Consider the following 23,061-nt stretch of genomic DNA (forward strand, 5'->3'; position numbering starts at 1 on the left):
ACATTATACCAATATTACCCTCACAAGAGAGAAGAGAATATAATTATAATAATAAAACATGTTCGAATAGTAATATTGCCTAACACATTATATTTTCAGTGCATTTGCTTGTAATTATTATAATCGTGGAAGTATTAAATAACACGATTTAAAGAAAGCATTTTAATTAGGTATTAGGTATTTGTTGCAGTACGGAAGTAACTTCAGAAAACCACAATAATTAGTTAGAATTACATCATCAGCACAACCCAATGTGGAACTTGGGCACCACCAGGAAACGTTTTCACTTCCCCTTATCAGCCGCAACCTCTCTCCACTATATAAGTCTTATCGATGCAGTTCCTATCTATTTTTACATAAACTCTTTTTTAGTCTATTCGAAATAAGCCTCTTGGGTAGTTAAGTGGTTGGGTGGTTTCGTGTCTTCTATTCTTAACACATGGCCTGCTCAATGAGCATGTTTTGTTTATACTAATTATGAGATGTCAATGTCACCGCCATCTTTAGATTAATAAAGCCTGAGCATAACTTTTTGCACAAGCAACGAGTGGTCCACTTTTCAGCTGTCAAAATCAGATCCCAAATTGCTTGACATATTGATTCGATCTTTATCGTTTCAAATTGAATTATAAAAAATTCTCACATCAGTGTTATTTATAAGTAATATACATTCCTGTTATTCGTCAGCTGTCAAAGTCAGACTAGTCCTTCACACAAAACCTGGTGGTAATATCGATTTCCAAAAAATATGTAGCATTGATCTATGCATTACATTTGTAGAATGTGTATTAATGCTAGTGTATTATTTATCATGTAACTCATCTATCCAAATCAAACCACTACCTGTGTGAACACGACAGACGCTTCAGTATGAGCACTCTATAAAATAATGACAGGCAATGACAGGTTATCCATAGACAACAACGGGAGAGGCGGAAAAAGTAGGACCAGTCGTTGTGAATGTATCGGCTTTCTACTTGAGTCGGCAATGTACAATGCAATTTTTTTTTGTTCATTAACTTTTCTTGAATTTTACTACTCAAAGATTATCCAGCTTAATCTAGTAATATTTTTTTTATGGCGCCAAAAAATCTTATCGGGAGAATTCTCGAGAAATAATCAAAAAAGGCTAATCTCTAAATAACTCTGAATAATAAATAATAAATCTAAAAATAATTGCCACTAAGCTAAACTGCCGACGACAACTGGAATTTAAAAAAAACAACGGAATTTCAAAAACTAACTATTTTTATTTTTTAATAACTTAGTTTAACCTTATTATTTTGCTGCTGAAATATTTAAATAATATTTAACGATAAATAAATGCGTGCCAAATTCAACGGATATCTGTGATAAAATTACTTAGTATGACTACAGTATGTAAAAATTAAGATTGACCCGTTCTACCTGACTAGTTTGTGAAACTGATTTTTATTACTATTTCATTTAAGTGATAATTTATTATAGTCAAACACACGCAATTCATGTGCAGTTAGGATGTGTAATTACTTTTTTGACATTCCGATAATAACAGTAATTTTATTTCCATAACAAATTGCACACGAATTCGTAGGCAATTCAAAGTTTAAATAAAAAAACGTTATAAGTTTAATCATTTTATCCAAAACTAAACAGTTTTTAGGATCTTGACATACCTACTTAATTACGTCACACCGTCTTGTTTGCTCTCTTATTTTTTCGATCCTCTCTCTGTCTTTACCATAGAGGTATTAAATAAATAAAGGGGCAAGGAATCGGCTTTCTCATACAACTGAATGAAGCAGGCCAGCAATTGCCGATAATAGCGACGCGATAAAAAAAAATCAGGACATCACGGAGGACCCATATAATATAATGTTAACGTGGAAATTTTGCCGCAAATTGATTACCAGCCCACCTCACCATACTTTTTCACCATACCAGCCTGCTTTACCATACTTTCATACAACCTGCTTTCCCTAGGTCTTTACGCATGATGCCTAACATACACAGTTACGCACACTGCAAAATGGTTTGGCTGGGGTACATAAGGTGAGACTATGAAAATCTAGCAGGTACCACTAAATTCCACATTTATCACTACTCATAGTTTTTCGTCGTTTCAACCACGGGATATCGCAAGTTTTCAGCTCCTTTGGGTTAATTCTCCATACCCAGACACTTGGACTAGGTTGTAGTTTCCTCTCCTCTGTTTCTCCTCCTGTTTCTCCTGTTTCTGACCCATTCTCTCTTCCACTTAAATATCATAACTCTACTTATTTTTTTAAAAAAAAATGCAATTTTATGTTTAACGTTTCTCTATATCAGCGTTTCTTAAACTATGGGTCGTGACCCAAAATTGCGTCGATTGGTATATTTAGTGGATCGCAAAATATTCTCAATAAAACAATATTCTTGCCATAATTTATAGTAGGTATACATGATGACAAGAATATTGTATTGAATTATACCATGGCAAAAATATTTTGTTGTATTGAATACAATGTTCTGGAAAAACTGTTCAACGTTGACGTTTCACGTGATCGCAGTAGTCAAAACTAATAATTTCTTTCGAGACAGCGTTCTTTTCATATCGTTAACATTTGACACTAATATCGTCATATTTATGTATGACACCATATTCACTTAGTGTAAACAGTAATTATATTTGTATCAGCCACTTATTTTGCTTGTATCGACACTCACCTGTCATTTATTCCAACAACTTATATACCTAAGTACGCAAATGTAAACACCGCGTATGTATACGACAAGTCCAAACTTGCAGCGATTTATCACCGAAGTTGAGCTGCCGTCTACTTTTATGTCAAGCATCTCATACATTATTCGTAGTTTGACAGCTGGTGAAGTTTATATTATTTCGGAAACAGTATGCAATAAATTATTATCCATGATGAGTGATAAAAAGAAGTGGTTAAAGGCAGATATTGACGAATTAATTGATCGATATTATTTAATATTATTAGACTTCACGGTAAAATTGCACTATAACGGCCCTCAAAAATCAACTTTTTTTAAAGTAACTGCTATAAACACTAGATAATATGGATATAATGATATTTTGGGGCTTTATAAATATACTCAATTCATAAGGAATAAGCATCAATTTCACATAGAAATATAGTTTCTCCAAGTGGACTCATCAAAATGATTGATTTTTGAGGGCCGTTCCAAATAGTGCACTTTTATCGACTTCACATTTAAAGTTAATTTAACTGGGTAGGTAGGTATGTAAAACTATCGATTTCAAAAACTATACCTAATTTATAAGTTTTTTAATTTTATATGTAGTAAGTACTTATAATATTTTATATTGCCAAGATAACTCTCCTTGAGAACTGACAAAATATTCCCAAAATTCTTCTTTTGCATCCAAGGAATAATTAATTATTACTCCCTTGCTGTTCTAGCGGTAATAGGTTATGTGTTGATTCCTCATTTCGCCAACTTCCATTTTCTATTTCACCTGTTTCGATATTCCCTTTATCAAAAAATATTGATTTTGATAACTGACACAACGTTTTTGAGAAGTATATGAAATAAGTGTTCGAATAAGTTACAATGCCATATGTTAATACTGGATATATATAGAGACTTTATTTCAACGAGAAGTATACGAGAATTTTATGTCAGATCCATACAGGTATAAACAGTAAGTGAAATTTTATGTCAGACACATAAAATAAGTATAAAGGTATTTATAAGTGTCAGATGTAAACGTACCATAAGATGCAGCCTGTCTAATATAACACCAAACTTTGATGAGCTTTCAAACCTTATCCAAAGCCGATGTTCACATTAATAGGATCAAAATATGTTGTTCATCAAACTTCGTTCATCAATCAAAAGTCAGTACCTACGTGCTATTTTATTTATTTTATGAACCAAAATTATTACTCTAATTTGGGTAGCAGATCAAAAAGGATAAGAAACTCTGCTCAATATTATACAGAACTACCTTGTACGAGACAGCAATGGTAATCCAAAATACACGAATAAATAAAACACATAATATTATGTATTCGGTATCAAATGAAAACACTACCTTTTGCAATAGTAGTAATTACATTCTGGCGATATAATATACATTAAAACGGATTACCATTAATAAATGTTCATAATGATATAAATTAATCGAAATACATTGCGTGCATTGAAATGATTGCACAATTTTATTATTTATATGCATTTAAAATATGGAAGGAAGTCAGAAATAACATTACGAAATAGTAAACAATGTGTTAAATATCCGGTTTATGTCGAGTCGCTGTAATGAAAGTCGTCGGGTGCTTAATTAGTGAGCTTTGATACGACCTCAAAGGCACCTGTACTCAATATTAAAGCAGCATCATCATCATCATCATTATCGTCACCCGGTTTCAATTCACTGCTATATCCCCCACATCCCGGAGCGGGGCTTCAGGCCAGAATTTTTGGCGAGCCCCCATACTTATCGCTAATGTTATTAACATACTAGGGCAGTATGATATTCTTCATTTTAGTGTTTCCTAAGTGGTATCCCCAAGGGAGCAGGGTTCTTCATAGTAAATTGAAGAAACTTCTACGTATTTTTAACGATTCTTCGTATTTTTACAACGTTTTTATTAGCTCATATTCTTGTTTGTCCGGTGGTTGTTCGTTCAGTACAAATCTTGCAATCGATTTTTAACTAAATTCATGCAAATGCATTCTTTTAATACTTTTAGTCATCTTTAAACACAATTTAATTAATTTTTAGTTAATTCTGTTTTGTATGGAAATTTATTTCAGAAAAATCCGTAAAAGACTATTATTGGTTGCTAAAGGGGTGGTCTTAGCAATTAAATTATTAATATATACGTGCGTTACTATGGAAATCAAAATGAAATGTCAAAATGACATTTCGGTATTCTATATTTGCTTGTTTGTTTTTTATTTACTTCATATCAAGTACAAGTTTGAGCATATTGAGCATAATAATTCAACAAAAAACTTTAAAACCTTCTATATAAAAAGTTCTTTTTATCTTGTAATTATTATATAAATCCACTTTTGATCCACTAATGAATTATTGATCGAAATCCCCTTTTGTGGTAGTCAAGTAACATGCGCCCTTAAAATATTTAAAATAAATTTCTCAATGTGAATTATCATTCAATTATTATATCAATCGTCAAATCACACAGAATTGCATCACATGGCCACATATTTGTAAATATTAATATTCTTTAAGTGCAATTGAAATAGGGTCGCAGGCGACTTTATTTACTAACAGATAAAATTTGTGGTGTGTGTTTATCTCACTTAACTGGTCAATCCACCACTATGGGTCCCCAGGCTAGAGCCCAGCTAGCCCACCCACACCGATTATTTTTTGTGTGTTTCCTAATAAAAATGATTATTTATCCAATATGACGAAGAGTCGCATGTTACTTGGCTATCACAAAAGAGCGTCGCGATCTGTGCTCAGTGACGTCCCGTGGGGGTAGGCAGAATGAGCGTCGCTCGGGGGCGGCAGTTACTCGAAAGGCGGCAAATTGAGGAGAATCATTAGGTATATATTGAAATAGGTAGGTACCATAGCTTAGCTAAAATTCAGCTCATTGGTTGGAAATAAAATGTAATAATTAACATAATAGGTTTAACAGGACGGTATTTTTTTGTCGGGGTCATGATGTCTAGTTTACTTCCGTTGTCCTTGGATGACACGTCTTTGGTGAGTAGCAATGACACATGCAAGTTGTCAAGTATAGTATTTTTAAATGTATCTGAATCCGTGGGCTCTCAATATTGTCTATTAAAGTAGAGATGGCATTTAAATTAGGTTTAGTGGTTATATTTTGTTTAGGGACGTCACTGCTGCTACGTATCGTATTATAGACTTATAGAGGACGAAAAATTAAATTTTAAAATGGTAATATCTCATTTTTACCAAATTTGGACTCTACCATAGTTTACCTTTCGCGTACATAATTTTATACAGCATATTATGTTCTTGATGACTTTTAAAAATTAAATCGAATCAAATTGCTAGTTTTGAGTTTACGCCGATTGTGATTTGAGCCTTCCATAATTTTATTATTCAATTCCCAAATAAAATTTATCCAAAATACTTATTTTAAATCTGTTTGAAGATAATATGTATTATTATGAATTGAATAGAAATCTTAAAATGGTATAGTTTTTTTACTAACAGAGCAAATTTGTGGTGTGTGTTTATCTCACTTAACTGGTCAATCCACCACGCTGGGTCCCCAGGCTAGAGCCCAGTTAGCCCACCCCCCCTCCTTGTGGGAGCCATAGCTGGAGTAGTCCTCTTGTAGCGATGTTCACTCCTATCTATCGTGTGTCTCTCTACATTCCGTCTTACTTAAATACTTACTTCCTTCGCTTTAGCCGGGTCGCACATCTAAATTCGTCTTGACTACAACACGTCGAATATGACGATGTGATTTTGTTGCTATTCACAAAACACTTGTGATTTAATGTACCTTCGCACACAGATTAAATGCGACATTTTACTTTGAAAAGAAAAAACGGTACTAGTCGGTTATACCGGATACAGCAGCAAACACATTTTTAAAATAGCCGATAAACTGGATTATTTGTTAGTCTGGGTTAGTTTAGGTTAGGTTGTTAGTTAAGGTTAGGTTAGGTTAGGTTATCCTAACAAATAATCCAGTATATCGGCCACTTTAAAAATGTGTTTGCCGCTGTATCCGGGATAACCGACTAGTACCGAACAAACAGTTTCTGTCGCAAGCAGCAGATTTCGCCCGACATAAGGCGCACGTATAATAGTAAAATGTCGCACCGGCACATATTTAGAAGCTGCTTTTTCGTTGATTTCGGCTAGCCACGAGACATCAATGTCCCGGCATAGCCTCACCTATGCGTATGGAAAAAAAGTTAGTCTTAGATTCCAGAATGACATTTGGTGACCTGCACAGAATAGATGTCTCAAGCATCTTAAACTGACTAATTTTTTTTCTCTCTAGTTTACACATCTGCCCATCCCTTCTCTACTTACTGTCTTTCTTGATCATCCTCCAGGTTTCTTCCACTACGGTAAATCATCTGTTTATGATCTTTGATTCACTGTCGTCTAGCATTTTCTCACTCTAACCCAGAGGGGGGGCAAACTGCTGCCCGCGGGCTGCACGTGGCCCGCCGGGTATTTTTTTGCGGCCCGCCATTAATAATAATTGTACTTCTGATTACGAATAACTTTTTTATAATTTTTTAAAAAATATTGACAATAGATTAAAATTTGAAGAATTTGTTGTTTCGTAAATGTATTATCTTACGAGTAGTACGTCTTCCTTGCGTCTCGTCTCACACTATGTAAACACTATTTTCTACGTTGAACATCGATTGGGAATAAATGAAAAGAAATTTCGGATTGTAATCTCGCTCTGCATGTAGATATTGGTAGTGTACCAACAGAGCTACAACTTGAGATTATTGATCTGCAGTGTGACATTGATTTAAGAGAATTGCATCGTCGTGAAGAAATCTCCAAATTTTACAATGCCCTTAATTCAGACAAATTCGACCAACTTAAAGATTATGCAAGAAAAATGTTCGTTATTTTTGAATCAACCTATATATGTGAAGCAGTTTTGAGAATATCAACTACAAAATTAACACCTGAATTTAAAAAAATGTTCAAAAATATACAACAGTTTCATTCTTCTCATTATTTTTTTTGTAATGTATATTTTTCGTGATAATAAATATCTAGTCAAACCAATACATCGCAGTCTTTGCATCCTACAGAATTAACCAATAGTTTGGTGACCCATTATGATGTCCAGTTCATGATTAATTAATTTGTCTTCTATAAGCTCATAGTATACTATTTTAAGATTTCAATTCAATTCATAACAATAATTATTATCTTCAAACAGATTTAAAATAAGTATTTTGGATAAATTTTATTTGGGAATTGAATAATAAAATTATGGAAGGCTCAAATCACAATCGGCGCAAGCTCAAAACTAGCGATTTTATTCGATTTAATTTTTAAAAGACATCAAGAACATAATATAATATGTTGTATAAAATTATGTATGCAAAAGATAAACTATGGTTAGTCCAAATTTGGTAAAAATGAGATATTACCATTTTAAAATTTTATTTTCCCGATACGTAGCAGCAGTTACGTCCCTAAATAAAATGCCGCCCCTAGGCAGCGCCAGAATACCGGCCCATTTTGTTATACAGTATTTTTTATCATCCTTTCATGACTCCAATATCTGAAAAGGTGTTGTATGGACACATTACCAACAAAATATACCACTAAACCTAATTTAAATGCCATATCTACTTTAATAGATAATATTGAGAGCCCACGGATTCAGATACATTTAAAAATACTACACCTGACAATTTGCATGTGTCATTGCTGCTCACCAAGGACGTGTCATCCAAGGACAACGGAAGTAAACTAGACATCATGACCCCGACAAAAAAATACCGTCCTGTTAAACCTATTATATTAATTATTACATTTTATTTACAACCAATGAGCTGAGTTTTAGCTAAGCTATGGTACTTACCTATTTCAATATATACCTAATGATTCTCCTCAATTTGTCGCCTTTCGAGTAACTACCGCCCCCAAGCGACACTCATTCTGCCTACCCCCACGGGACGTCACTGAGCACAGATCGCGACGCTCTTTTGTGATAGCCAAGTAACATGCGACTCTTCGCCATATTGGATAAATAATCATTTTTATTAGGAAACACACAAAAAATAATCGGTGTGTGTACTTTGTACGCGCGTTAGAAGTTATACTTCTTTGGCGTAGCAAAACAAAAACAAAACTTGTGATAAACAACATTCTTTGACTAGCTCTTAATTATCTTGTAAAATTACACACTCAGTAAAAAGGACCGCTTATTGGAACGCCGTTGGTTTATTTCTATACACTTTAACTTATATTACTAAATTATTTAATGGTTTCCCGTTGTTTTTATTTTTAAAGTACCAACTTTAAAGTACCACTTCTAAAGTGACAACAAGTCACTCTGACTTTAATAGTTTGTTTACGTAAGGAATTGCAAATGGCAAAAATAATAAATTCGCTGCCTAGGCAAAGAACAATTCTAAACTATAATATTATACTGTATAATCGTCACGATTGCAGTACCATACCGTGGCGTAAAGGTAGTGCGTTCGGCTGATAACCGAACAATCGGTGGTTCGAATCCAATCGAGTGCGTTTTTTTTCGTGTGACACCATCAAACGATGTATTTGGCGATAGTACATATTATTGGATTATATTGTATTGTAGTTAAAAGCCATGCAGTCGATGTGATCTGAATTTCACTTGGCACTCACGAGCAATATCTATAATATTACTAGCTGACCCGGCAAACGTTGTTCTGCCATATGAATTATTTCTAGTGAATATTTTGGTTGTTAAATAAAAAATAACGATTGTATCGTAAGTGTGAGGGGATGGGATCTATGACAGAAAGAGAAATAGAGCGTTGTAGACGATGACCGCCGATAAAAACAAAAAAACATCAACCATACATTTTCTCAATTCAAAATGAGTAATGATATTCATAATGAATGAATTACCTGTGACAGGATCTCGTTGTTTAATGTTTATGCAATATCCGTCCTGTCCCTTCCATAAAATTAGCGGATATTAGAGAGCGTTGTATGAACGATGTGTGTCAGCGATGAGCTCCAGATTATTGTTTTTTCTTCGAATCACGATTTCTCGCGTCGATGTGCGGTCGCCAACCATGATTCCAGCAATGTCGTCAACAACAGGAGCATTGAATCGACGCACGTGCTCTCCAGCTGGTGTTTTATCAGGATTGATGACAATAGCGTGATTGTCACTTTGCAATTCGTGCATGTGTGCTTTGAAGAATTCCAATAATTCATTGTGCTCATTCAACAGGGCGTCCAGTTCGCCGACGATGCGCCTGGCATTAGGCGAATTGAGGCTTTTGTAGCCGCAACGTGCATCCACATGATTGATGGCCTCACCGCCCATGAAGTAGATTTGTAAAAATTTATGTGGTTCGTTTGGCATTGGCAGCAATGAGCCTACTTTGTGGTATACTTGGCCTTTGATTTTGAACGTAGAATGGAATTGTTGACCATTTGCCGCAGTATTGTGAACTATTTATGTTGCTCCGAACGAAGTCATTTGGAAGCATGAATTGAATGTGCGAATGGAATTCAGGAACAGGTTTGAATCTGGAACCGTGCCGATGAGCAAGCCGTTCAATGGTTCTGGTGGTATATCAATTTCTGGTAGTTGCACTTTTCCTGATGCGGCTTTTCCGGCTGACTCATGTTTGAATTTGAGCGCATGACAATGGGGACATTCTTTGTCCATAGCACCAATCAGCACTTTCGGATAAGCGGAATATTCAATATCTGGCTCGTACTCGAATGCGAGACGAAGGAACGAAGCGGATGTAAATGTTCGATGTACTTGTTGGCGTTGTCAGTCATTTGCTCTGCGTGTGTTAACTACGAACCGGCGCGCTTGGCTCCGTTCCAATTGTCGTTGTTGATTTCGTTCAGCTCGTGCCTCTTGTGATTGGGATGCACGCAATTGTGAAATGCTTACACGCACGTTTTTGTTATCTTGTTGGATTTGTTCGTCTGTTCTTTCTGCTTTACTATTTTGCATGTTTGTTGCTTTATTCGTTCGACGGCCCAAACGGCCCCCCTTGCGTCTTGCTGGCATTGTGCACTGTAATACACGCACATAAAAATAGATAAATTAAAATATATCGTACAAAATTTTGCACGCACTGCGTTGTGATATGCCGAATGAAATGTCAAAATGATGCGACGCTTCTCTTGAATTCTTCTCGGACGTAACGCCATCTGTCATTCAACAACATAAATAATTTCGTTCTGTTTGAAATACGAACGACGGTTAAATTTGTTCATACAAAAATAATAAGGCTAGGAGGGTGAAAATTTTGGGTTATAGGTATTTTTATATGTTAAATAATAAAAAAAATACAAAAAAAAAATTGTAAAAAAATTAAAGAAAATTTTTCTGGATAGAGATACCCTAATCACTTAGCGGTATGAAATATACTTGTTGACCTATTCTCATACCTAAGAAATATACATAAAAAAAATCATAAAAATCAGTCGAGCCATTTCGGAGGAGTTCGACCACAAACATCGTGACACGAGATTTTTATATATATAGAGATTATATTGGTATATGAAAACCATTAAAGAAAGTTTTTAAATTAAAAATTTTAAGACCAAAGAGTTGCAAATGTGATATCGAAATCTCCGCGTAGTTATTTGAAAATGGAACCATTTTGACAGCCGCTCCGAGAAAAATCAAAAACAAAAGACATTCTATGAAAAAAATGGTCGCCCAAAAAATCCGCGCATGCGCATTTCCTCACTATAAAATATCGTAGGGGTATAAACCCCCCCCCTCGCCAGCGGATCTGGCTCATTTAAAATTTGTACGTCGAAGTCACCGGAACTCTGACAACTGTTTTGATTTTCTTTTAACTTTAATATATATTTGGGTATTTTTTTACTAAAAAAAAATTTCCTCGATAATTACTGCATTTCGTTCACGTAACTTGAATAATATTTTGTTTTGTTACGTAATAAAATTAATATTATCTTAGTATTACGTAACAAAATGTGTAAAATGCAATAATAAAATTACTACTTCTCTTATAGGCGGAGCATATAGGCACCACAATAAACATAGTTTTTCTACAACGAATAATTTTCTTATTAACACAATTAAGAGAAAAACGAATAAATCTGGAAAACTATTAAAAATAATCTATACTCCTTATTCTACGGTCACTATGGTCGGCTATGATCACATCATTGCGCGAGACGTCATGTTTCAGATCTGTCAAATAATAAAGTATGATATAAGATAGAATTGACGTTTTAATAGCCCCATATCAATAAAAACTAGAATAAAGGAGGGCCGCTTATTGGAGTGCCGGTGGTTTATTCTAGACACTTAAAGACAACTTTAATTATTTCTCGTTGTTTTTTATTTTATTTTAGCCAACAATAATAAATTCGTTTCTTAGGCAACGGAACAATTCTTCGTACATATAATAATAAATTCGCTGCTTAGGGAACGGAACAATTCTAAGCTATAACATAATACTGTATAATCATCACGACTGCATTATCATACTGTGGCGTAAAGGCAGTGTGTTCGGCTGATAACCGAACAATCGTGGGTCGAATCTAATCGTGTGAAAAAATAAATTATGTGTTACATGTAATATGCTCTGATCTGATTTTCTAAACGCGCATAAAGAAGTATAACTTCAAAAATAAATATAAAATAAAATTCAAACTTTTTTGTGTGGGTTTATCTCACTTAACTGTTCGACCTGCCTCGCCAGGCCCCCCAGGCTAAATCCCTGCTAACTCCTCGTTGAGGGGGTCATGATGTGGATCCAGTAACGTCCCTAGACAAAATTCCACCCCATTTTTATACAGTATTTTTTATCATCCTTTCATGACTCCAATATTTAAGAAATGTGTTATATGGATACATTACTAACAAAACATATACCCACTTAAACATAAAAAATTTAATTTTAAATATTTTCCCCTAAAAGTGGGAATTTTTTTGATGTTGGTTTTTCTTATATGTCATTTTTGAAATACTTGAGGATTTAAGGGCGATCCTTGTCGCTTTTGGTCATAAACTTGGAAACATTTGTAATGATATTGGTTTTTAGCTTGAGATCGCTAAGGTTTAAGATATAATAGCGGTGCGACACTTCGATATAGACTCAAATCGTTGACATATTTAGTTTTGAGGGTCAACGCAATTTCCATGCGCCATGGTTAATTAGGCAGACTGTAATTATTCGCAAATCTGCACGTGTCGTTTCTGGTCACCAAAGACGTCAAATGGCAACGGAAGTAAACTAGACATTGCAAACCGGACAAAAAACACTAGTCACATTAAACCTTTTGTATTAATAAATATATTTTGTTTCCAACCAGTGAGCTGATTTTTTTAATGGGTAGATATTTTCGTTTTTACTAAATTTGGTAGCTATTTCTCCTTGATTTGCCGCCTTTCGAGCAACCGCCGCCTCCAAGTGACACTTAATCTGCCTGCCCCCACGGGACGTCACTGCGTAGCAGTAACATTAGCTGAGTATTAAGTTTATAATCATAATATGTGGATCTTGGCTTGTTGACGAAGGAATTTCGTAATAGATTTTATGAGTATCTTCGAGTTTAAACACACATTGTAAATTGCTTTCTATCAACTTGAAACTTCCCTAATAAATAGTATTCTTATTATATTTTTGTATTTGACATACTATTTTTTAATGATAGCAATATTTTTTGTTGCATTTTTTTATGTGTATACTTATTAGGAATTTAGTGAGACTTTTAAGTTATATTTTTCCATGAAATCCGAAAAAAAATTCTGACCTTTACAGCAAGGAAGAAAAAAAATGTCTTGATTATTTTTATATTTTAAACCATTCTGGGCAAAAACGATTATAAAGGGATTTCAACTGTGTATCTAATCATCAAAGAGAGTGTCAAATCATCGTATTACAATTCTAGCAATGGCCCTCGTAATCCAGTGCGTAAAGCGCTGTGCCTTTAAACCCGCTGGATTGATAAACTGATAATATAGTTTGGTGAATATACGAGGTAGCAAAAACTAAGGGACGAGAGGAGTAGGAGGAGCTACACAAAGCCTTCATCTAGCAGTGGATCAACCCTGATTGACAATGATGATAGCATAATATAAAAAAATATATTATTTATAAACTCTCTATTTTCAATATGTTGATCTACAATTTTATTAACGTGAATGAACAGTATAATAGTATGTTAATAAGGAATATAACAATTTTTAATGTATGTAAATTTAATTGCTTTTAGATTGTTATATTATTTTATATGTTAGTGTATACTGCACATAATATTTTAAGTATGTCAATTTTTTAATGTTTTTGGAAAATCGAAATTGAATGATTCAAATTGATATAAAATCAAAAGCGAAATGTCTATAAACATATACACATGATACAATATTTTATTAAGTACACTATTTTAATAATCAGTGGTGGGTTTAGATATGCGAAAGCTTAAAGCAATGACTGATTTTGAGGCACTCAGAATAAAAAATATATTAAATGCCCACTATCAACATAATACCTACCTTATTAAATATCAATGTCTCTCTTTCTTAGAATCATATCCTGTATCTAAAAGTAATAATTAGTTACTGTAGATGTCAACGATGACTTAGGACGATGGTTGTTCATTATACTTAATTATCTGTTTGAGTGGTAATTATCTGTTATAGGCCGTTTGGCGTTTGATGCTAGTCGCAGAGATTCTGTTACAATTTGAGTAATATTTTACAGGCAGCTACCTACTCAATTTGCATGAAGTACGCTACTTATTCTTATAAAATCTAATAATTGTATGATTGACTTGAACTGTAGGCCCCCTATTAAATATTTTTATCGAATCGATTGCATCATCTATGTCAAAAAAAAATGATACTTATGATAATTTTATTGTATAAAACTATAATGCAAACGGGTGGAGGTTTATGTATCTTAATTTACGGCCCCACGATGACCGCGCGGCTTGAGTGTCGGCCTATAACATCGTGGGTCCCAGATTCAAATCTTGGGTCTGGTAAGTACATATATTATTTTTCAATTTGTGTATGAACCAGAGTATGTACCTAATAGTTTGAGCAAGTGGCTTTCGAGTAAAAACGAAATCTGATAATACAAAACCCCCACTCTGTGAAGGCCCATATGACCTTATTAGCATCGGATATGGTAAAAAAAATAACTACATTCTGTGTTGTTTAAATTCATTGATGGCTAACAGTGACTGATTATAATTATGTTAAATTTCTTTGACAAGTGTGGCATGTCATTATTTAGCAATATATTAAAGAAAGTGTATTTACATGAGCAGCTAGACTTAAATGTGGTAACATTATCACTTTGTATGGAAAACCATGAGCATGATTCGTAATAAATTTATTTTAAAAAATCATATAGATATGTGATTTTTGTAAAATAAACTGTTGAGTCGTATAATATCTTGAATATGTATTATAAAATAAAATCACAGAATGGCACCATTCATAGCTTATTATTATCTCGTAATAATACATTTACATTTGTAAAGAATCGAACTAATAACTATTAATGTCTCACAAACACGCCATCTCCAATTTGCCATTCTATCGGCTTTGATTACAAGGTATTGCAGCTTTTCTATTTATAGTAGTTTTTATTACCACGTTTTTATTAACTCGTATTCTTGTTTGTCCAGTACAAATTTCTTCTTGTTTGTCCAAGATTTGTATTGGACGATTGAAGATTTTTAACTAACTTCACGACTAGCTAGACATTTGAAACTTTTAGAACATATCAGAACACGATGAAAATGCATTCTTTTAATACTTTTAGCCATCTTTAAGCAGAATTGAATTCATTTTCAGTTAATTCTATTTTGTATGGAAAGTTAATTCGTAAAAAGTAAAACACTATTATTAGTTGCTAAGGGGGTCCTAGCAACTAAATTATTAATATATACGTGTGTTACTATGGAAATCAATATGAAATGTCAAAATGACATTTCAGTATTCTATATTTATTCAGTATTTCTATCAAGTACAAAAAAAAAGTATTTAATAATACATAGTTTCGTCAAGTCTATATGATTCAACACAAAATTTAAAAACGTGGTATATAAAAAGTTCTTTTTATCTTGTAATTATTGTTTATTATTATTTTAGTAAGTACAAAAAAAATAAAACACACTTAATTATTGTTCTATAAAATATATTTGGATATCTCATTTACTACCAAAAAATAAAAAAATAAAAATAACCACAGTTGATAGCTCAAGGGAAAAGTTCCTGGTATGTAAACTTAAGAGTGATTCGGTTTGATATATCGGTGAAGAGATCGGCTAGAGATTTCTCCAAGACTGGGCTGATTTCGTTTAGGAAGATCTTTGCATTCTCGTTCAGAATCCTGTTGGTGGCTCCCCCAAGGACTGGGTCTCCGTTGAAAAGGTTGCTGAGGTAGATGTCGCCACCGCCGACGTCCAAATGGATCTTCATCTTGTCAAACTGAAGATATTCCTCGCCGTCCTTTTTGATCTTATGTCCACGCATGACGACATCGCAGATGTAGTTTGCTGTAAAATAAAACGGAAGGTATACTTAATAAAATAAAAGTAAACGATTTTTTTTACTAATGTAAATTTTCTACAAAGTATAAAAATATAAACAATATAGTAGAATGGATCTTTTGAACAGAAAAGAATTGAAACAGTGGCGGTTTTTTCTATGAATCAGATAAGAAAATGGCTTTATCAGTATGTTTAAAAATTTCAAAAAGATGCATAGATATCTTTCGCAATCTGAGTATAAACAAAGACAAAACATAACACTGCGGCGAATCTTATATCTTTGAAAAGTTTTTATATTTTTTGACAGAGATTTTTGACACATTTTGACTTAAACTTAATATATTTTCGGTGGTTAATTCCTTCGATAAACTAATAATTACTTTTTTCTACTACGTGCTATATACAGACACCTGTTGTAGATGTGTTAGCAGAATACAAAAACAATGCTGTAAAAAGATTATCAAAAGTCTTGTAAAATTGTTTTCAAAAGTAAAATAATTTGTAAAAGTACACCAATATTACGTCAATAAGCAAGCTCGTTCAAATTTTGAATCTATTAGTAATGCTCTTGTTTGTAAAAGACTAAATATACGCTTTGTGTATAGGAAGTGCTTTATACAATAAAAAAATATATACTGCAATAAGTATGCCATCAGCATTAAGCTTTTAATAACGTAGAGAGTGCAACGCCATTTAAAACTGAAGTGTACCATATCATTAATTATATTGCAATACCAAAATGGTAAAGTGTAATATTTACCACAGGGTAAATATACTATTCATGTTTTATGAATATATTTATACAAAAATTGCAACATTTAGGTCAATCTTATTTTATAAACAATAATATTAAAAAACTACTCTTAAAGGTCATTAACCTCTGACTAACGGATAATACTTATCTATCACACCTAGTGTTGTCATATCGAAAAAATATATCGATACATGGTATCGGTACTTTAAAAATATTAATAAAATAATAATAGTAACTTTAAAATATATTCATTCGGGATTATTATTTAACACAATTTGAGGCTTAAACAATAATTAGGTTTATTAGTATTTAAAAAAATGTATTGGTTTAATCTTACCCTATTTTACGGTACATATTTATTTCGTTACGCATTTAAATAATCGTAATACTGATAACACAGCGAGGGTTGAATGTTTCAGAAATATCGACTCAAAACAACTGTCAAATTAATAATTACTTCAAAACGGTATGGTTATTGATCCATATTTATTATTACAGCTTTTGGCGAATTTTGCAACATTTCATGGACAGATTCATGTTGGGCATAATTTTTAAAATCTACAAAATAAACCAATTGATAAGGAGGCAGACAAAAGTACACGATGTGACAGAGGTCAATATTCAAATGGAATAGCAATAGACCAGCATGTTGCTCGATGAGGTGATAAGTATTTGACAAATACCATCATAAAATAGCATACAAACGGCACTCAACCAATACATGTGACAGCAAAGAACTTTGAAACAATAAAAGTGGAAAGAGCTAGGAGAGGCCTTCATCTAGCAGTGGATCGACTCTGGTTGATTATGATCATATAATTTATCTATCGCCTTATATATAGTTATCGTAATTTGTCTCTAACAAGAGAAAACATATTATGTAAATGTGTAAGAGAGAGCGAAATAGGTAGAAAACGTATTAAATGGTGTTAATTTAAAGAAAGATACACGTTGACCCAAACTATAAACATAAAAATAAACTGACACGAAATAAATAAATCGTTTAGTTTAATCGAGTCGGGAAAGAAAACAAATGGTGGGATACTCTCATAATAGTTTGACAGATACAGAACTAAGCCATATCCGAGAAGGTTGTATCACCTGATATTTTTTCTCCTTGAAAAATAATTAATAAAAAATATGAAAAAAAACTACTTACACTAATTTTCATTAATTGAGTTAGCATTTACTTGGTAGAATTCCATTTTACAAGAAATGAAAATATAATTTATATTAAATTCTATAGCTTTTTAAAAGGTTTTGTCGATAGCTATTTCGGTTGTAACACCGTTATCAAGACTATTCAGATAGGCCGTTTGCCTTTGCTTAAATAGGTAAAGATAGAGACAGAATACATTTTCTTATGAACGAATAAGAAAATGTATTCTGTCTCTATTCATTCTTGTACACCTTTTATATCTGTATGTCCCATCTGTAGCGAAAATGTCCAAAATAATTCAATGCAATATGTTAATCGCCAATCGATATTTAAAAACTTCAATTAGAAAAAGACATAGTATCACATTATTATGATTCGGTATTGACACAGAAGTATCAATACTGGTATGGTATCAGAAAAAAAATATCGATACTGTTTTGACATCTCTAATCATACCGTGTCTATAATAAATAATACCTAATGAAATTTCTTATGGAAACGACCTGTAAACCGGCATTTAAAAATCCAATAATAAAACTATGGTTATGTCATAACATTTAATGGTTATATAATGAGATGTTTGATTGTATATTCAATGATGTCAGTAGATTTTTTAACCTAGTTTTCTGTTGGTTGTTTTAGTGTTTTAACCCAGTTTTGAATATATCGTGTGTAGAAATTTGTGGTAATTTGAGATTGTAAAATCTTAGAAGCGATATAGAAAAGGTGATCAATTAAAATAGTTAAATATGTTGCATGAAATAATAAAACGAAATCATTTCCTCATAAAATAAAGCAACCGAATTTTGAACCGTTTATAATCTATACCTACTAGTGTCACGCAGAATATATTATTATTATATTAATTGCATGGAACGATTGCAAATATTCTGATAAATATTATACGCTGTCTAAACTCTATACGAATTGAATCACAAAATGTATTTATAATAGATCTGGTTGGTAAACTTTGAAGAAAAATGAACTTAAGCTGATACTGAGGCTAAGAACAGGACACACAATGGGTAAAAGATTTGATGTTTTCATATGAAGAAGCGATTCACAGCTCTGCAATGAATTTCATGTTTTGGAGGATATTGTACATATAGCAGTACTATGCATTAAATATAAACGACATGGAGTTCAACTGCGAATTGCGGATATCTTTGAGAATGTCGATGTATTGAAAGGTGCCCTGGCGTTGGATAAGACGGAAGAGTTTGTCAAAATTGAAAAGTTCTTTAAAAGAATTGGAGTGATCGCGGATCCTCTTCTAGATAAGAAGAGGCGATATGACAGTGAGTCGCAATCAAAGCCTCAAACAAAATACTATAGATAGTTATGTCATCGTGGAGATAAAGATTTACTACTCGTACGTCGAGCAAAAGACGTGTGGCGATAGAAGTGCATCGCGTGATGGACTCAATGAGTTGAGTGAGGATTCATGCATTGTTCTTCCGATTTATACAAATACAGTACATATATTACAAGAGATATTATCACAATTAACCAATCATAATAGACCCTACTGATCTTGTTATGATTGAGTAAATGCTGACGATTGTTATCGATCTATTGTTTTATTTTGACATCAAAACATACATAAGTAGTAAGTGTGTCACTCAATGCTGCAAAAATAACCATGTTTTAAAACTCAAAATATAAACTTTGATTCAAATACTTGAAAAAGCTTACCTAGTGAGTGAAATACGTGTCGTAGAAACAATAACTATAATATGTATTGAATGCCAAGTGATAATTTTAAAATTTTAATTATAGGTATTCATAACCATAAGAGAAACAAATGAAAATCACACACAATCATTGGATGTACCAGTAGCGTGTGGTCCAGAAATACTGTAACATTATCAGTGAAGTACAATGTAATATTATTATGTGTGTATTATGAAAGTGTATGGTAAATTTAACATAACTATAATGATATCTTCTAAAGGTGCTATATCCATATACTTAACTAATATTACATTTATATATATATATATATATATATATATATATATATATATATTTAAGAATGTCCCATAGCTACATTCCACAATACCATGCGGCATACACCATACTGCTCAATTTATGTCCCGTTTCTAGCAAATATTAGTTATAAGATAAATATTTAATTTATGATATCATTCCCAAAAGTCAAAGTCATCACACGCTAATAATGTATGTATTACGAAATATAGTGAAAGTAAATTACTGAGATGGCTGCTAAGCGTAGTATATGGGACAGAATTGAGGTTATATTAATAAACTTTCTACGAGCAATGGTTTAAGTTACCCTATCTCCACTCCAGCCGCGAAATAATATGCACGGCAGCCTTCCATGATGCTTTTAACGTGTCGTAATGAAAAGATTTTAGTACCATACTTCCTTGTACACAGGACTGATGTAGCAACCATGCACCTCGGTGCTTTAAGAAAGAATTCAGAATATAATAATCGTTAGTCATTTTCCCAACCCATTGAGTCATTGCTCTAGATTAAACACACAATAACATGCTTTTTGGCTTTAGCGATGACCGCTCTACCAACAAGGCTATTGTGGGTGCAATCATTGATACGAGTTTTGTAATAATTTTGTACTCCACCAATTATTAGCTATATATGCTGAAAGATTGCAACATTGAACGGATTCGCCCAATTACTTCGCTCTTGACGACAACGTGTGTGCCATAAATATTTTTTTAAAAGCTTTGCCACCGACATGTTTTAAATTTATAATCGTAAGTAAACGTCTAAATTTAAAAAAAAAATCATTTACAAGCTTTAAAGATACATAATTTCAGAACAACTTCAGATTTTTTTCCGGCCATATCCGATCATATTATGGGCCTCCAGAGAGTGAAGGTTTGTATAACAGATTTTGTTTTTTACGAGAAATGGATTTCAGCCACTTGGTCAACCTATTAGGTTACGCGCGGCTATTATGGGTGTTATTATGGTTTACTTTAGGCAAGGTTTAATTGAATTTTAAAAACTAACCAATGTATCTGTAACCTTCTGCAATTTGTTCAATTCTCAAAATCTCAAAATTCGACATTGCGATATTGGTAACAAAATTTTCGTAAAAATGAGCTATTGCCTGTTTTGTACAGAAACAATTCGAAAAAAAAACATATTAGATACCTTGAGAGCCAAAAAACCCATATGAAATTTTATAAACTTTCAAACAAAACCAGTTTTGGATAGATCCATTTCGGATTGTTTCCATTTAAAACTGGCGATTGACCATACGTTTCAACTTCGAATAGATACAATGTAGCACGTTCCCTTTTAAAACTTTTTGAGTTGTTACTCAATCGATATGTATGACTGACAAAACTTAGTATGCGTTATTTATGTCGGAACTTAACAGCCTTCTACCACCCTTCGTCACTAATATAGGTAGGTACCTATTCAATAAATAATGTTTAATGTTACAGTTTAATTAAATGAAAAATTATATCAATCGGTTTAAATAGACATTGAACATATTTATAACTTAAACGTGTTTTCAAGTTATGTATGTTCAATATACAGAATGTTAAATTCTCAAATCTTGTGATTTATTTGTTGAATAAAATAAATGGTTTATTTAAACATATACATGTTTGTATTGAGGTAGTGAACAAATGAGACGAATTTCATTAAGACGTCTTATTCTTACCTACAGTTTACACATTCTTTCAATTATTTTAATTAGTTACTATGCAGTTGCAGTCATCAGTTTGCAGTTGTAATAATCTTGCAGTATACACAAGCAATTACTGGTAGGTGTTTAGTGTCAAGGTGTACTTAATTTTTGTACTTAGTCATTTTTTTATTGCTACAATATTGCGTTAATCATATATTATCATTTGTATGAAGATCATGGGTTATTAAAAGACACATACTACATGTCCAATCATAATAATAGTGGTGATAAACGTTTTAATGGTGATACAAAAAAGATTATTTTATATTATACTCAATGACGTCCCTACGTAAATACGTAAAGTTCTTCAATGCCGCCTCCTTTAATTTTTATTTTCAAAGTGTCTGAAAATTTGTTAGATACCTAAGTCCTAACCTATTTTATTATTTATTTTAGTCTATGTTAGATAGACAAATACACCAAAAAAATATTTAAATTGGCTTTACACACCATCTGGCATCTACCTATTGATAATTAGAGCATTTCTACGAAACCTACTCTCAAACAGTTGTAGTTTTAGGTACGTGGAGGCTTGTGGCGCTGACAGATTTGGAGGCACCCTTGTGAAAAATATATATATGCCATAGACCACCATTAGAGTATATATTACAATACAACCATGACTATTGTGTCAAAATTTTTGTGCTTCGACATTTTTTTTAACTAAGACATCAACAGTTTCTAATGAAGCCACAGCATTGTCTGTTTTATAGAAAACCGATATTGCTCTCAAAAGTTGTAATATTCGTAGTCGATCATTTATTCATCGCCCTTATGCAACGCATAACCTGCATACCTCTACGGGACGTCACTGCATATACTTTATAATATAAGCATAAGTAATTTGTGGAATATTGTATATTTTATCAATAACAGACAGTAACAAGTGTATCGGCGGCTTAAGAAGTGTACCGGACACGTGTTGACTCATTAGCTCTGTGGCGTTCATAACCATAATACTAAGGCCTCCTATATTATATCGAGCGCGACACTGGTGGCCTGTCTGAAACGGGCCTTATATTTGAATGTAATTTAATACCAAAACTTGATACTCAGGTATTCAAAACTACTTTTTAATTATTAATTATTATTTGTAAATAAAATATATAATTTATTTAACTGTAAGTTTAATTGTATTTATATTTTCTTTGTCCGTGAAACAAAAACTATTATCCGCTGTCTAAAAACTCATGAAGGCTCCAAAACCTATGGTTACGAAATAATGGTCAAATATATCAAGTGTCACATTACGCTTATATTTTATTGATAGAGTT

At 32.8% G+C, this 23,061-nt stretch overlaps 1 protein-coding gene across 2 annotated transcripts in view; it reads right to left on the reverse strand.

The window, feature by feature from the left end:
* Nucleotides 1-15,811: 15,811 nt before the first annotated feature.
* LOC147069078 (protein takeout-like) overlaps nucleotides 15,812-23,061 on the reverse strand; it is a 49,609-nt gene continuing 42,359 nt past the window's right edge. For both annotated transcript variants that reach the window (XM_085951285.1, XM_085951286.1), the window contains exon 5: nucleotides 15,812-16,189. In XM_085951285.1, coding sequence (XP_085807411.1) covers nucleotides 15,891-16,189 — 299 coding nt within the window. In that variant the 3' untranslated portion in view covers nucleotides 15,812-15,890. The remainder of the gene's footprint in view (nucleotides 16,190-23,061) is intronic.

Source organism: Rhyacophila brunnea, unplaced genomic scaffold (genome assembly GCF_057557595.1).
Source record: "Rhyacophila brunnea isolate RB1 unplaced genomic scaffold, BYU_Rbru_1.0 scaffold_24, whole genome shotgun sequence".
Taxonomy (NCBI): domain Eukaryota; kingdom Metazoa; phylum Arthropoda; class Insecta; order Trichoptera; family Rhyacophilidae; genus Rhyacophila; species Rhyacophila brunnea.